We start from the raw sequence: 18,263 nt of genomic DNA on the forward strand, positions 1-18,263 counted from the left end.
TTTTGCATGGTTTTATATGTTCTATTTCCTTTTCTTTTGCTGGAATGTCTATTCTAAAATTTGCAACGGTTTTCTCTAACTCTTTGATTTTCTCATCAATTTTTGTCATTTTATTCTCTATCTTTATCTGATTTTAGAGATGACATTTTGTTTTCCACGTCAGCGACAATGTCGGTTTTCCGTGATAAAGTCATTTCGTCAATATTCGGCAAAATATCATTTTTCATAGTTGAAAAATCGTCCTTTATGTTCGATACCTTTTCATCCATATTGACAGGAATATCGTTTTTCAATGTCAAAATTGACGAGATCAAGGTGGAGGACTCGTATCGAATAGATAAGTTTCTGGATCAAATCTGTCACTTACCAGTGCCACTTTGAGTCTTATTACTAACTCACTCTTCTTACCGGACGTTTACATCTCGCGATTCTCCAGTTAGGCTTTCAGTTCCGTCACTTTCAAGTCACATCTGACACTAATGTAATGTTTTTCTTATTTATTTATATGATTTCTATTCGAGGGGTGAGGTAATAAACGTTTTTAATTTATTTGAACACTATACTAAACCAACTTATAATAATTCACTTATCACTAGCACTTAACTAACTTTAATAATTTATTTAAATTCTTCTTCGATTACTTTCTATTTCGGTTCACTATGTCTATTTATTTTAAACTAAACTAAACTGCAGTACCAAAATTCCTTATATATCCCAAAAGAAATTCTCGAAAGTTCTAAAAAATGAAGAAACAAAACAAATAAATAAATAAATAGACCTTCCTTCGAATGAAACAATGTAAATAAACCGCCTGCTATAATAAAAACTTATATAAAATGAAACATCAAGGATGCTGCGCCCTGCCGGATTTTAGAATTCCCCTAAATCCAGGCTGGATCGGTTCCAGGGCGGAAACGAGTTCGTAACAATATTAAACTGGATTTGTAATTTTTCATTGTAGTTAAAGATATGTCTTCACATACAAATCGTTGTTTAGTTAGGAGACATATTGTATGACTTACATGAATTATAAACAGTAAAAAATTATAACTTATGTTTTTGAAGCCTATTTATTAATCGCCTTTTAAAAGTGGAAAATTGTTCCATTGAAATATGTTTCTGATATACTGGTGTTGGAAGAACAAATATTTTTTAAGTAACAAAAGCATGGATAAATCGACGAATTTGGAAATACGTCTGGAAATCCAGCAGAAATTTTTCTAGACGATTCTTTGAGAAAACTCAGCGAATAACAATTTTTATTGCGGTAGAGTGGACTGAAAGATACTGCTAGTAGAAAATGATAAAATTATTTGTGGATGAATTTATTGATAGTGGCTAGCCTTCTGGTATTTGAATCGAATAAATGAGAGATTATCATGGTTTGAAAATATTCTAAATGGAAAAAATGTTTTTTGTGGTCGTTTTCATACAAACAATCAAAAACGCCAAAAGATAAAATGACATCTAAAATTGACTTCATTAAAGCAGTAAGTGTAGTAAAGTCTAAATTATGAATTTTCGACAGCTGAGGATAGGAAACAATAATAATTTTTAATCTAAAACAGAGCGAGAAAAGGACTTTGTGCCACAATATTACGCTTCGCTCAGACATTGACCGACCACTACATCAATATTCTACGGAGGTTCTGGAATACAATAAAGCTAGAACCGTCCAAGAAAAAGGTAACGATGACAAACCAGATAAGAAAGTAAAGTGATTGCGAATTTACTTTAAAATAAAATGAAAGTGGAGATCTCATTGAGACGCTTTGTGACTCACATTTTTGACAATCTTTCCAACATGAAAATTTGGTAATGTGAGTTTTTTTAAAAGCATTGCATAATACCAATTTTTTTTATCATGAGCTGCCACTGGATTATACTAAATCAGAGCAGTATTGACAAATACGATAAGTACAATATTTCCATAATTTTCTGATATGATGCCTTGGAGTAGCTATAAATGGATAAAACGTAAGCAAATGTTTTATAAAAGGAAAAGAGAAAATAAATACTGCAATAGTGCAGGTAATCAATAATTTCTTCAGGACGGAGAAAAAAATATGAAAAGACTTTTTTAATATACAACCGGTACGATGATTTCACAAAATGATTAAAGTTATCCTGTTAATTTTATATACACCTATTATTTACCAGCCGTGCATCAACACAAACTTATCTGAACCATATGGTATTCATTATAAAACGATATTAAACAGAATTTTTGATATTTATTATATAAGGGGAAGCCACACGCAATCTGTTACCAACATCAGTCACATTTGTTAACGTTATTAATGTTTACAAACAAGATTTAAAAGTTTTTTAGACATTAATTAAGGTTTACAGGATGGTACTATGGTGAAAACAAAATAAATCTTTAATTTTATAGGACAAAGATAATATTCAAGTCTGGTTGAATTATTAAAATAATAATATAAGTTCAAATAGTGTCTATACTCCGTGGCCCACTTTGAATATATGTATTCGTGCTATAGTTTAGCTGAAATCATTAGAAGAATTGTATTTTTTCATTTTTTCACATGAGAAGACTGACCCATTATCAAGTATTCATTCACATTTGTTTAGTTTTTCGTAAAATACATAGTACTGGAATTCTGCCAATAATCTGACGATTTGTGTCCAGCTGTGCACATGAGTGGCTGTAGAATGATGCTTCATTTTACTCCTGTCAGGAAGTAATTGCTTTATATGCAACATAAATATTATTGCCAAATCTAATCGCTCTGGTGTAACACCTCAAGAAATTAGAATCAATGAGTTCGAAAATATATAATCTGATTATCTACTTCGTAAAACCGGTCCGCGGGAAGTTAATTGCTAATAAAACTAATCAATATAATCACTGACTTTCTGAAAACAGTGTATTCAGTATGAATATCATTATAGAATCCATAAATTTCAACACAGTAACTCTAGTGACCACCGTTTTAATTTAAGAAAATTTGTAAATTCCAAAACTTTCGTTCTTCTAGGGGAAAAATCATGTTCTATAAGATGAGATAATTTCAAATATAAGCTGAGTCAATTATTTAATTAACTTCGCATGAACAATTGACTTTGCAATTATAAAATTAGTGTAAACAGTGGACAGCAGGCGCCGACAAATGGGTGTGTTAGATCGTAACAACCAACTTAATGAGAAAGGTCGTCATAAATTACAATTCCACATTCCAACTGAGATCTTGTTAGGTAATAGATTTCAAAGAGGTATGATCTACCCACGATTTGGTCGACTGTATTAAGAAATTTGTCGTATATATTTCGATAAAATGTGATATACGTGGTTTGCAAAGCGTAATAACACAATGAGAATAAATTAATAAAAGTCTAGGAGTAACACATTTCAAAAGCTCAAATATGAGCCTTTCAGAATTGGAGCCATATGAATTAAACATACATCAGACATAACTCCCTAACTATACATTGAAATAATATATAATCTTAATGATTTATTCCGTACATCCGTGTTAGACAGTATCCCGAGGTCCAAAATTAGAAAATTCTAATGTTTGGTCCATACAGCTCCAGTGCACGTAAGAAACTGAATCGTGAACAAGACAATGTTCCATTTAAGACCGACCCTGATTTCAAAATCGATCGTTTCATCAACTCTGACTAACGTATGTCGCAATATTTTTGGCACAAAATTTAGGAGTTTAAAGATAGGTTGTAATAATACGATATCAAAATAGCTTTGTAAACAACAATTTTTTTATTTTGTTGACATTGGTCTAACAACTCCATTTTTATGCCAGTTGCATTAGAATGTCTTAAAGGTGGGAATAAGAAAGAGCATTCTGTCTGAACCTCTCAAAAAGCGGAAAACCAATAATTTTTACCCAAAAAATATTGAAAAAGTTGTAAGATGGGAGAAAGTTTTATTTTAATATTTTAATCAAGACCAAAATAGAATTTTTTTGAAAAAGACACCAAATATAGTAAGAGACAAATGGAAAGTGGATTTAGTACAGTATAACAAGTGAGAAAAATGGAAGTCGAATCACGAGCAGAGAATTTAAATTATGACTAGAGCATTTTAAATGAAAGTTTTAAAGTAATCAAGTGTGTACATTAATTGCTAGCAATAAAATATGCCGCGTGTTGTGAATTGCACATAAAAAAAAGACATTGTCAGATCAAGTTTTGGAATTTATTAAATTCATTTTTAATATTGCGTCCACCATCTCATCAAATTATACGCCTGTTTATCGAGATAAAAATCCATTTTAGTTTCATATTGTTCTAACACACACAAATAGCGTTATAAAATATTTGTTTCTAATATTGCTTTTAAATGGTGATATCTTTGAAAGTATTTGTACTTAAAATTGACTAAATAAATAGTTTCATATTTCATTTTGTTCCTCATTCGCTAATCGATTAAAGCGGCTTCACTTTGTTATCGAAGATCCATACTTGTAGTGCCCATATTGGGATAGAAGGGAATGAAAGATTAAAATACAAAACCGCTGTTTTGTTGAAACTGAGGCGGTCAAGATACTTGTCAGATCTTGACGACAAATTTATTTATTGATGTATCTTTTTATAGGAAATAATTTCTTATCGCGATATCGTTTATGCTTATACAGTTTGACGTCTTTCATGTTTACCTATGAATATTCATTTGAACAAAAAAGTGGAAAATATGTGAGAAAATGACTAGGATACATCCTCATAATGAAAATTTAGTGTTCTTTCTTGCCTTTACTGATCAAACAAATGCAATGATTCGAGACATATTCAATGATAGTTACGCTACAACATATAGAAAAGTAAATATTGGAGTTTGAAGAATAATATTCGTACATCAGAATACACGATGATGAGTTCCTGGCCCAACAAAATAATTTGTAAAGAATATATTTATTTTTCAACGTATTCCCCTTTTAGCTCCCTACACTTTCCCTCTGATGTTCAATAAATTCGATATCCTTTTTATAATAAGAATCGACAAGCTCCTCAAAACAACCATTAACTGCCGACATCACCTCTTCATTGTTGGAAAATTTTTGAACATCTACCACTTTTTCAAGTCTGAGAACATGAAATAATCTGAGGGGGCTAAATCTGGCGAATGGAGTGCTCGAGGTAGCAATTCAAACTTTAATTCATTAATTTTAGCCATTGCAATAACGCATGTGTGAGCTGGTGCATTGTTTTGATGAAATAATACTTTCTTCTTAGCCAAATGCAGCTGTTTTTGATTCATTTCTTTGCTCAAACGTTGCAATAAGTTCGCATAATTCCTTTTTCTAGATGAAGTCGATGAAAATTATCACACGCGCATTCCAAAAAATGGACGCCATAGACCTGCTTGCAGTTGGAACGGTTTTGTCTCACCCAGAGTCAAATCTAGTTCAGGTTGTTCTAGTTCAGTTCAACGATGACCAATTTTTCCATGTTTACAAATTCATTGAAAACGTCTACTATTGATGGCTGTCAAACAAATACAAACAACGTGGCAACAACATGTGCTATATAGATTGTGTACTTTCTAATGCAGTGGTACTTTTCAAGCAATTACCGCCATCTCTAGGTCAGGCCAGGTACTTCTGGTACCATTCTCGTATATTAACGGACATCAGTAAAACTTTTCTCTGACTAACGATGACAATATTGAACTTTGTATTACATTTAAATACCTAAGAATGGAAAATGGAATTATTCTATGCTATATTTTTGATAATGCTGATTTCAAAATATTAACAGCGATTACAAAAAATAATATAAGAATACTATGAACAGGAATAATATGAAAATAAAAAACTCGAAGGTGAACAGCATGGTCAGATAGCGATCAGAAGTATTCCTACGTAGGAAAAAGCAAATAAGTTGATTATATGACTTTATAAGTTTAGGCTAATTTTTCAATTTAAGCTTGAATATGTTCTGGGTTTTATGCTTTTCTTAAATATCTCCAAATTTTTTCAATTTTTGGAGTTTCCATTTTTTTCCCAAAATTACTATTTTCTATGTCAATGTGAATAGTTGAGCAATCCTGTCCTGTTGAGCCTTCATGTTCAATAATATAAACTTTTGACTTTGCTTGGTCCACAATAGGAATTCCCCCAGAACTTATTGGAAGCTCACATTCTTCAACACCTTTAAATCCGGTAACCGTAACCGTTCCCCAAACAGTTGAATCTCTATCTACTACAAGATCAAATATCGAAAATGTATTATTAAAACCAAAAGCTACGGAACTCTGTAGGAAGTGGTCGTATTGGTAAACCGCTTAAAACAGGAATAAGTGGAAACGAAAGAAAGCTCTGTTGCCTGATGCCTGTATATTTACTCAGAATCACCTTCTTATGTTTACTAACATTTGAGTACTGATATTTTATATGTCTATGTTTCACTTACTTGTTCTGTCAAAGGGTATCTGTTCACATACATCATCACCTTCAGATCTACATTTGTAGACAGTACCACCTCTTCTAACAACATTCGCGTCTTGAAAGATAGATTGTCCCTCTGGTGCTCCTACTAATATCCTGTAACAAAATTCAAATATGAATGAATGTGACATTTTTTCATTCACTTAGACTCAGTATTAATTTTTGATATCAATAGATCCCTCGTATTTAGAATAAGAAGACATTCTTTAAAATGTAAACTAGGCAAAAACATCCTACATACAATGTAAGATATATTTTTTTAGTTATTAGATCTCAATAAATATAACCTAACAGATGTTTACTTACTGTACACGTATTTTATGTAGCAAATTGTATATATTATATAAATCTACCAGAGTAATAACAATGGAAATAAACCTCTGTTTTTAGAAACAATATGTATTGCTTAAGATGATCATTTTAATAATAAAACAACTTGAATAGATAATCTAAGTGTAATCTATGCATATTCTTTAGATTATTAAAAAAACAAATTTAAACTGACATATCTCAGTTTGAAGAAACAATTACAACAACAATAAATATATCACGATCTATAATTTTGTTCGATATGAGTTTGTAAATTGTTTTTGTAACTTATATGCATATAATTTTATTATTTTATAAAATATTACTGCTATCAAGCACCAAACTGTACTCTTCTTAATATATATTCCGAACTTTCGAACACTGTTTATCAATTTTTCCAAGTTATGGAATATGGTAGAGTGAAGAACATTAAACTCTGCAGGCAGGTTCACTCTTGTCAGGGTTACATTGGCCAAACATCATGTTGAGTCTTAATCAATGATTAAAAACAGAAAAATACCATCTATTTAAGATCATTTGGAACAATTTACTATAGGCATAAGCAAAGTTGTAAGAAAATGATGAGACGATGTTACGAGAATAATGGATTTTTCCTGAAACAACTCTTTTCGGATGAAGATATATTTTATTGGAATGGAATAGTTAATTAGTACAATTATTGTTTCTGAAATTAGGAAAACTCGCACTGGGTATGTGAAGCTTATACACATAGTCCCCATAAAATGAATGTACAGGCATTAACATCAGAATACCAAAGTATTTTGAGAAAAACCTGAACGTTACTTAGACATTTTTAAGATTTGAATTAATACCCGCTCTAGTTTCTACACACATAATAGATTTGGTTGCAGGTAATGTGTTGAAAAAGCATCTACTTCATTATCAACAAATACTTCTAACGTAAAATCAAATCAAGTGCTTTTGCGTTTTTAAAGTTGAACAAAAATAATTTAATGAAATTTGATGAATGGGCATTCATTTTGTGTTATTGTATAACAAAAACTGTCCTGTTTCGGGATTTTCTATTCCATTAATAAGTAGATACGTATAAAATTACATTAAGCATTACTTTAGAAACTTACTATATATACTATAGGATGGCCACCTATATGTATTAATGTTTGAACTTCAGATCATTATAATAAAATTTAAATATCTCCTAGAAGTAATATTAGAAAAATTAACAATGTACAAAGTGTGAGACTTTTACGACCGTAACAGTGTAACAATAACAACATCAGTTCATTATTGTAGCTGGAAATCTGTGAAAACAAGTCATAAAACATGACAAATTGACCATAGAGGGAAGAGCGAATCAAGTAATCATTTCGAAATAGTGTGTGGGCCATCAAAGAATAATATATTCAGACCTACACAGGAAAAAGGAAAGTTTAAGAAAAATAAAAGTTATTAATTGAACAATCTAGCTCTTGAAATTATCGTATTCATATATTTCACACAAATTAGCTTTCGAAGGACCACCGATAACAACAAATTTTACGAAAATATATTAATATATACACTAAAATTAACTCAAAAGCCTTGATAACAACAATCTATGTTATTTTTGAGAAGTGATTCAAAACAGAAAAATATTTATAATCACCAAGCAACAACTTTATCTTATATATGAGTACTTTAATTGTACTCAATATTTAATGGTTATAATATTAAAGATATTTTCAAATCGTCCATTTAAATGTATATAAATCCTATAAAATTCTCTTTTTTGTATTTGGTTGTGTTCACTCAAATTGCACTCTTTTGACCCTGTATTTTTCTGGGTGGAGAGCTCACATTTTACATATATTTGCAGCTTGGACTATTGTTCTCCATTTTTCTCTGTCCTGTATCTGTTTGTTCTAATCACGTACTCCCAGATTTTTCATATCTTTTTTGGTCTACAAGGCAATCTTTTCTCGTTCGGTCTCCATTCTATGATTTCCTTGTACCCTGTCGTTTTTCCATTCTTTCAATGTATCCGTACCATTGTATTCTTTTTGCTGTAATTGTATTTACTATATCACCATTTTTTAATATATGCTTAATTTCATAGTTCTCTATAGTCATTATTTGCAACTTTTACTGGTCCATGAATTTTTCATTTCACTACTAGAAGTTATCATTAAATGAGAGGTGCCAATTGTACCTTCAGATTTAAAAAATAAAAATGTTAGAATAAACCAACTTATACAGGGTTTGTCCGGAAAGTAATATGACTGATTTTCTTCCGCCGCGATTGTACTTCAGAGCGTGCGCGCACCGACTGGATTCGGTAGAGGGCGTTCCTAGCTAACAAACGAGCGGCTGGTCAGTTGTCTCCGAGCACCTGGAGAGTCAGGACAGGCATTTTCTGGCGACGTGTTTCTGTGAGTTGTGCAAGCCGAAAATGCAGCGTTCGTTAGAGCAGAGGTACGCGATTAAATTCTGTGTGAAACTCGGTAAATCTGCGACAGAGACGTTTGATATGATCAAGCAGGCTTACCCAGATGTTGCTTTAGCAAGAAGTGGTGTGTTTCGGTGGCACCAGGCCTTTTCGGAGGGCCGGGAAGAGGTCGCCGATGAAGACCGTGCTGGAAAACCTTCGACTTCGACAAACACCGACAATGTGACTCGTGTGCGCAAAGTTTTGAACACAGACCGTCGACTAAGTATTCGTTTGATTGCCCAGATGTTAAATTTACCAAAATTTGTGGTTCATAACATTGTGACGGAGCATTTGAACATGCGCAAGGTGTGCGCGAAGATGGTCCCAAAAGTGCTCACTGTCGACCAGAAATTGCGGCGAGTGGAAGTGTGCCAAGAAAATTCGAACATGTGTGAAAGTGACCCCCAATTTTTGAATAACGTAATCACAGGTGACAAGTCATGGATCTTTGAGTATGATCCCGAGTCAAAGAGGCAATCTTCAGAGTGGCACACACCGGCGTCTCCTCACCCCAAAAAGGGAAGAATGAGCAAATCCAAAGTGAAAACGATGCTCATTCTCTTTTTTGACATCAAAGGCATCGTCCACCATGAATTTGTTCCTCCTGGACAAACCGTCAACGCCAAGTTTTACGTGGAAGTGCTCAAGAGACTCAAACGAAGGGTCAATCGGGTCCGACAAGACACACCGCCTTTCTTGTGAACAGCTATCTGACTAAGGCCGGCATTTCAACGCTTCCGCAGCCGCCCTACAGCCCAGATGTACCCCCCCCCCTCGGACTTTTTTTGTTTCCTCGCCTGAAAAGGCCGATGAAAGGCAAGCATTTCGAGACGACAGAGGGGATCCAAGCAGCATGCACCGCGGCTCTCAAGGCTATTCCGGAGAATGCCTTCCGTGACGCCTTCAATGCTTGGAAATCGCGCTGGCAGCGCTGCATCGACGCAGAAGGAGCCTATTTTGAAAGTTTTTAAAGAATTGTAACGGCTCAATAAATTTTTTTAAATCGACTCAGTCCTATTACTTTCCGGACAAACCCTTTAGTATAGTACTTTATCTTACGCTCTTTACAGGTAAACAAATATTACGTTTCTGAAAATAGATTTAAACTTTCTATATACTAGTTACTATTATATTGTAAATAAAATAAGTTCTATGATCATGAAAATACGAAAATCACTTGCAGCTATGGAACCTTGTCCCACTGACTACTAATTCAACATAACAATGAGGTATACTACACGCCGAAGTGAGCTGATTTATTAGGTATATGGGAAGAGGAAAAGGTGTGTCTATTAATATAACCCTAACTGCAATATGTTGATAAGTGATGATATCAATATTAAAATTCATGGCAGTCTTCTTTAATAAACATTAAAATAATACTCTTATAGACATGGACTGACGAGGCAATGTAATTTTCGAAAGTAGGTCACTAATGAGGTCACTTAATTTATTCTCTTTAAGAAATAGTAAATTAGAATTATTTACTTTATAGGTATGGAAATAACGAGAACAAATAAAAAGAATTAATTGGTGGTACCAGCATTCATAGATTAGATTCAATTAAGACCATTTGCCGGATTAAGAGTACAAATGATATTTCCAATTTTAAGAAATATTTACGTTCATTGTATTCTTATGTTTCAAAGTTCAAAACCTATTTGTACCATATACCGCATGTCCCTCAATATTTTCAAAGTATGACTCCCGGTAAAAATTACGTTTTTTATAAGTTTTTCAAAAACAAACGCTGTGATACCACATCATTCCAGTGTGCAGTAATGTTAATAGGGGTTATTTATTTTGCCTAAATTCATAAAGCAAAAATATGTACTCAGTGTTCAGATCGCTTAGATCGCTATGCAAAAAAGGAATCAACATAAATTGCCGAAATTCATTATTGCTATTTGGAGCTGTTTCAATAACTGTGGTGTAGTTATAATAATAAATTGTAAAGGCACTGAAATAATAAATAAATAATTCAAGTTGAAATTTTTTTAACCAGGAATAATTTCAATATAAAGAGTAATGAAAAAGAATAATGAAAAAGAACAATATAGGTATAAAATATGTTCAAAACAAGGTTTAGTCGCATCTGATGCTGAAATACGGTTAATTTTTATTGTTGAAATGTCACTAGATGATAATGATAAACCTTTTTTGGAAAAAAAACATATGAAGAGAAGAAAGTACATTTTCTAGCAATGTTATTTTTAATCTTCATGATTGTCCATATTAGTCGAAGCAAAATCAATTAATGCTAGAAACCAATTTTCAAATAATATAATATTTTTTATGGTTTGTTAATTGATTGAGAATTGCAGAAACTATCAATTGATTAATGTGCGTAATTCCTAATTATCTTTCAATATTTTTAGGTATACATACGAGTATACAATGTTCATATTATATGACCATATTTTCAGTCCCTGATGGTAAATAGTTATTTGAAACATAGGAATATATACGAAAAAGGTATACTTTAATATTTTTTGCCACAGCCGCACAACAATTTCATATATAATATTTCTCAATTAGATTTTTAACGTTATTGATATGGGACTGTGGCAATCAAAAACGAAAGTGTCCTTTTTAATATATTATATTCCAAAATATAATGCAAAATTTTAAACATTGTCTATAAATGAAGATAAAATGGAACATAAAATTACTTACAATAATTGGAAGTGAATATATTTTCCATGAAAATTTAAATTCATTTGGTTCAAAAACCAACCTTCAAAATGAAATATGGATATTGAATATGGAATTTGTTGATTTCATTGCTATTGGTATGTTTTTTTTTTGGAATGGAAATTCTTCCAATAGAACGTTATGTTAGCTGAAGTGGTTATGGATAATGTTGAATTTTGAATAAATTGGTTTTTTCACATTACGATGGATATGCATAGATTTTTTGAGCAATATATGTTGTTTCTAAGAACATGTTTATTGTAGTTATTTTCAGTTGTGAAAACTGACCTAGAACACGTGCTCGGCAAACGAGCTTCTGTCATTGTATAATTGGATGTCACTTTTAAGAAAAGTTATTCGATTGGTGAGTGACCCTTTAGTTTGACCAATATATTTCACATCATAATTTAATCAAGGAATTTCATAAATTATGTTTGTCGGTTAGTGTTCTATATTTGGTTTTAGTAAAAGATGTTACTGATTTTATATATAGTGTAGTGTAGTGTAGTGTAGTGTATAAATGTTCTTGATTCTAGGTCTCTTCTCTTTTAAAATTAATTTTTTTCAATAATTTTTTAAACAAATAACTAATTCTAAGACAGAATATATATATTTACAATTTGTAGACAAAAGCTGATACAAACTAAAAAAACATGAAAATAACTAAATAAAGATATAAATAAAATAAAAATTCAATATACAGAAGAAAACCTCAAAATTATAAGTAATAGTAATAGGTACTATTAGTATATAAATCGTATATGAGTCCATAGCAAAAATTAGACAATATGCAGCATGCCCGGAATTATAAAATTATATATACGAGGATGTATTGATATCTAGTTAGCCTAAACCAGTTCCACACATAAACAAAATATTGTATTACCATAGCAACGGGCAATAACTTATTAGAAGTGTCAGTGTAAAGTTTGACGTTAAAAAAGTAAAGCAAAGTTACGCAATAAATTAACCTAACCATTCTGTTTTTCTGGAGTATGACTCTGTTTCAAGAATTTTATAATTTTTATAATTGGATATATGTTTTTTGACATTTTTATCAGTTTTTAAAACCAATTTTTCACTAGAACAAACCTGATATCAAAACAATTTATCATACAAAGTATTTCTAACAAATAAGAAGTTAAAGAAATTTATTTATATACGAGAATATATTGATATCTAGTTGGCCTAGATCAGTATCATACATAAACAAAATATTGCGTTACCATATCAACGATCAATAACTTATTAGAAGTGTTAGTGTAAAGTTTGACGTCAAAAAAGTAAACCAGAGTTACGCAATAAATTTAAAAAAATGATATCCCTCGAAATTGTGGAAATCGAAAAATTGAAGTATCGAGCCATCATCAAGTACCTGTATTTAAAAGAGTTAAATAGTAAGCAGATTTACGAAAATATGCTTAATACCCTTGGTGATCAATGTCCTTCGTATGCGATCGTGAAAAATTGGACTGCAAGCTTCAAAAGTGGTAAATTTTCAATTGAAGTTGATGACCGATCGGGAAGGCCAGTTTCTGTGTCAGTCCCCGAAAATATCGATGCAGTTCATGATATGATTTTATCGGACCGTCGAATTGGGTTAAAAGGATATCTGAAGCAATAAATATTTCATACGAACCCGTTCATCATATAGTTCACGTCAATTTGGACATAAGAAAAATTGCTGCAAAGTGGATCCCCAAATGTTTGAATGTTGACCAAAATCGTGTAAGGGTAGACGCATCGCGTTCGATCTGTGCTCGATTTGAAAACGATGTAGACTTATTAAGCCGAATTTTTACTATGGATGAGACTTGGGTACATTTCTACGATCCAGAAACAAACCAACAATCGATGGAATGGCGACAATTCGGTTCTAAAAAGTTTCGTGTCCAAAAATCTGTTGGAAAAGTTCTTGCTTCAGATTCTTGGGATTGCCATGGAATAATTGATTGATTTTTTGGATAAGGGTAGAACAATAACTGGAGATTAGTATTCGACATTACTGACCACTCTACGGGAAAAAATATTTGGCCAGATTTAGCTCCGTTCGACTATCATCTCTATCCTCAACTGAAAAAAAGTTTAAAAGTTCGTAAATTTTCTTCCAACGAGGAGGTAATAAAAGCTGTGTAGGTCTGGCTTCCAGAGCAAGAAGAAACATTTTTTTAAAGGTCTAGAGACTCTGCAGGTTCGCTGTAATAAACGTATCCAATTAAAAGGAGAATACGTTGAGTAATAAAATATTTTGACAGAGGAATTTTGTTTGATTCTATAGTAGGCTATTAATTTTTCCAACCATCAAAGTATTTTAATAAATATGATATCAGAATATAATAAAGGACGTAATACTTTATGCAAATCTAAAACACCAAAAATCAAAAGAAATAATATTATATATCAAGTGCCTTGTACTAATTGTGACACCTCTCAATATTGAGAAAATAAGACTAATAGGTAATTAATATGATAAAAAAATAAAAAATTTAAAGCTCTATTTTGGAAATTTTAAAAAAACTACAAATTATTGAATTGATTAAGTACTGCTACATATTTGAGGTGTAGGGACTGAGAAAAAATTTTTAATTAAAAGTCTTTTGATAATGCTTCCATTCCGAAACGAAACGTAGAGGTGAGTTAACAATTTAATAAAAAATTAACCTCAAAAAGTTTTAAAAATAATTCTTAAGGCGGAGTCTTTGCTGATTAGTTAGAACAAAAACCAATATATTGGAGCTTACAGCAAATTTTTGTAATTTATCATTCTTAGACCTTTTATTTGATTTCATTGATAAATTATTTTGATTTGACTTTTTCATAAATTGTTATATCTTGAAATAAGAAGCAAATTTCAATCACAATTATTCCTGGTTGCATTAAAATTTATATAATGGAATAATAATTTTCTCTTGAATTGTTTAGGAATTCTTTATAATTGATTACTGTTTTGTTTATATATATATATATATATATATATATATATATATATATATATATATATATATATATATATATAAACCAGTTTTAAATTTTTTTTTGTAGTTTGATACGTTTCAAGAATTTTTTATTTTTATAATTGAAAGGATTTTTTTATATGTCAAGGTTTGTTAATGCAATTTCTTTATTATATCGATGACTTTTCAATCTTCTTTTCAAATGTTGAGATGTCTGTCCTATGTAAACATTAATTTTTCAATGCAATTATTTTAATCAACCAAAAAGGAATCATGAGTCTACGTCAGTACACAAAATATAATGTTTCGTTCTAGACTATTGATCCCCCTCGTAACAATTTCATTGGATAAATGCGACACATTGTCTTATTAATCTCAGCTAGAAATATGGTTGTTGTTTTTATTATGTTAAATGAAGCATTAGGTCACCTCCTACATCAATCTATATACATAAAAGAAAGTTGAGTTAGTTACACTATTTATAATTCAAGAACGGTTGTACCGATATGGCTGAAAATTGGTGAGGAGGTAGCTTAGAGCCAAGAGACGGACATAGAATACTTTTTATTCCGTTCGACAGCGTTCCCGTGTGACTTGACATAAAACGTCAGTCACTATCAAACGTGGTATAACAAAAAAGAATCAGACTTGGAATAACAAAACGCAAATGACAGCTATGTAATGGACGTATTGATGCGGAGACCGTCACTGGTAACGATGGTTATCCGCTGTATCGGCGTCGATCACCAGATGACAACGGCCGAACTGTCACAACAAAAGTGAAAAGAATGGATTTCGTTGTCGACAACAGTTGGATTGTTCCATATTCGCCACTTATTTCTAAAACGTTCAAGACATATTGCAACGTTGAGTACTGCAATTCAGTAAAGTCTATAAAATATATTTGCAAATATGTCACGAAAGGCAGCGATATGGCGGTTTTTGGATTGCAATCCTCAAATACCAACGATGAAATTTAAAGCTATCAAGTTGGTCGTTATGTGAACTGTAATGAAGCGATTTGGCGTATATTCGCATTCCCTATTCACGAACGTCATCCTACTGTTGTGCATTCGGCGGTGCATCTGGAGAATGGTCAACGAGTATATTTTATGGCTTCGTGCTTAAACACCTCCAGTAACTATATTGACCAGTTTCTTTGCGATCTGCCAAAGCGATCCGTTTGCACGAACTTTGCTTTACTCCGAGATGCCACGTTATTATACCTGGAATGCTTCATCGAAGAATTTTCAAATACGGAAGCAAGGCGATGCGGTTCCTGGGTATCCGGATGTGCGTTCTACTGATGCTCTTGGTAGTATGTATACAGTTCATCCAAAGAATGATTAATGTTTCTATTTGCGGTTGTTGCTGGTAAATGTGCGTAGGCCAACGTCATTTGAGACATTACGGACTGTTAAGGGTGTAATATTCCCAACATATCGTACTGCATGTGAAGAACTGAACTTATAAGAAAACGATACCCATTGGGATACGACAATCGCTGAAGCCATTATCTCTGCATCTCCAAGTCAGATACGCACATTATTCACTAACATAATTTCGACATGCTTTCCATCAAACCCATGTAACCCTATGGCACAAATAGAAGGATAATATGTCAGAAGATATTTTACATCAAATTCGTTGCCAAGAGATAGACAAACATACTGAATTTACTATCATGTATTAATTGATCGAGATATAGAAATACGAGTTACGGAGCCCGCTTCAGCTTTACATAAAAAATTCACAAGTCGGGGCAGTTTTAGATCAGATGTAAACAATTAATAGTCTGAATATCAATATTTCTTTGAAAACGTTTGAAACGTTCACATAAACAATCCTAGATATTTCCGAACAGAAACTAAGTATACAAAACAGCTGAAATTTTAGTTATAACCTTTCAACGCACGCGCAAATATGTTTCCCTTCCTCGGCATGAGGAAAATTTCAATCAAAGTACTGAATATGATAACAAATATTCCATGGTATGTGCCCGATACATCATTGCAAGACATCTAAAGTTCTCTTGGCTAGAGAATAAATTTGAGTGACCATTGAAAAGTCCATAAAAATACTTCATTCTCACCACAATTAACTGGCCAAAAACCTAGTGTCTGAACCTATTATCCGACGTAGAAAGATTTACCCCGTACAACATCGCCAACAGATTTCCACATATTTTATTAAGTACTGTTCACTTTATGTTCACTATTAGATTTCACCATATTTAATTTGAATTGACTGTAAGTGTTAATTATGTAATGCTCTCTATGTTTACTTTTAACTCTTAATTAAATTTAATTCGATATTAATTAATTTTGATATTTATTTTTAATATATTTAACATACATGTTTTGTGATACTGGGTCCCTAGTAATTGCTTCAACTAGATATAAATTTGGGAAATATAAAAAGATCGCACACAATGTAAAATAAAAAATAACATAAAAACTAAAAATAGAATGGTATACAAAGCCAATTTGGTCTTCAAGATATTCAAACTTCATAATTAATACAATTCTCAGTCAATTAATGTAAGTAATTTTATATATAAATTGTTAAATAGTTTGTCTCTAATAATGAAAAATTGGTTTTTAAAACATATAAAAGATTCAAGTTTCGACTTATGTCGATTTTTATCAAATACGGTGTGTAATAACCAAATAACCAAATTCGATAGTAAATAAATGAGGGCGTGTTGGAAAAACATTAGGATACGTCGATTTGTACTTTTAAATGTGCATTGTTTTCAAAAAAAGAGGAAGTGTCATGCGACAGAGGCCAATACCAACTTTCATTATTTTGTTCTCCATTCTGAATTGAAGTTTTTTACGAATTTTTGACTTTTGTTTTCTGATACAGTTAAAATACATCTACATAACGAGAAGAGGATGGAATGTTTATATTAAGTTTGCTTAAGACATTTTCCTCTAGATCTTCCATTACTAATTGTGCTATAACACTTAATATAGATACCCCCATAGTAGAATCATCAATTTGATTTATATATTTTAATCTCGAATTGAAAGTATATTGTTAGTTCTAAAGCTTTGATAAATTTGTTAGGAGGTACGTGAGATATATCCACTTCAATTTTGTATTATGTTTTTATCAACATTTCTTTAGAATTGTATTAGAAATATTTTTATATAAAGAAACTACATCTGTCGAAATAAATATATATTCCTCAGAAACTTTTATAAGTATAATTAATAGTAGAAAAGTATAACAATAATGTATCAAATACGAGGAAAGTTGTGTAAAAAATATTATATATAAAATCCTAAAAGTGATAAATCGCAAGTAGTATTTTTAAGAACTTTCTATCTGTTATTATCATTGGATCTAAGTAAGCTCAACAAATTTTGTATTTCAATTTCGAATCCTCTTATATGTTGTTTCGACAGATGAGACATGTGGTTAGAC

The 18,263-nt window shown here is 31.6% G+C and overlaps 1 protein-coding gene across 2 annotated transcripts in view; it reads right to left on the reverse strand.

The window, feature by feature from the left end:
- Positions 1 to 18,263, reverse strand: part of LOC130446373 (integrin alpha-PS2) — a 180,062-nt gene that overhangs the window by 97,403 nt on the left and 64,396 nt on the right. For both annotated transcript variants that reach the window (XM_056782594.1, XM_056782595.1), the window contains exon 2: positions 6,391 to 6,521. In XM_056782594.1, the coding sequence (XP_056638572.1) occupies positions 6,391 to 6,521 (131 nt within the window). The remainder of the gene's footprint in view (positions 1 to 6,390; positions 6,522 to 18,263) is intronic.

Source organism: Diorhabda sublineata, chromosome 7 (genome assembly GCF_026230105.1).
Source record: "Diorhabda sublineata isolate icDioSubl1.1 chromosome 7, icDioSubl1.1, whole genome shotgun sequence".
In the NCBI taxonomy this organism is placed as follows: Eukaryota; Metazoa; Arthropoda; class Insecta; order Coleoptera; family Chrysomelidae; genus Diorhabda; species Diorhabda sublineata.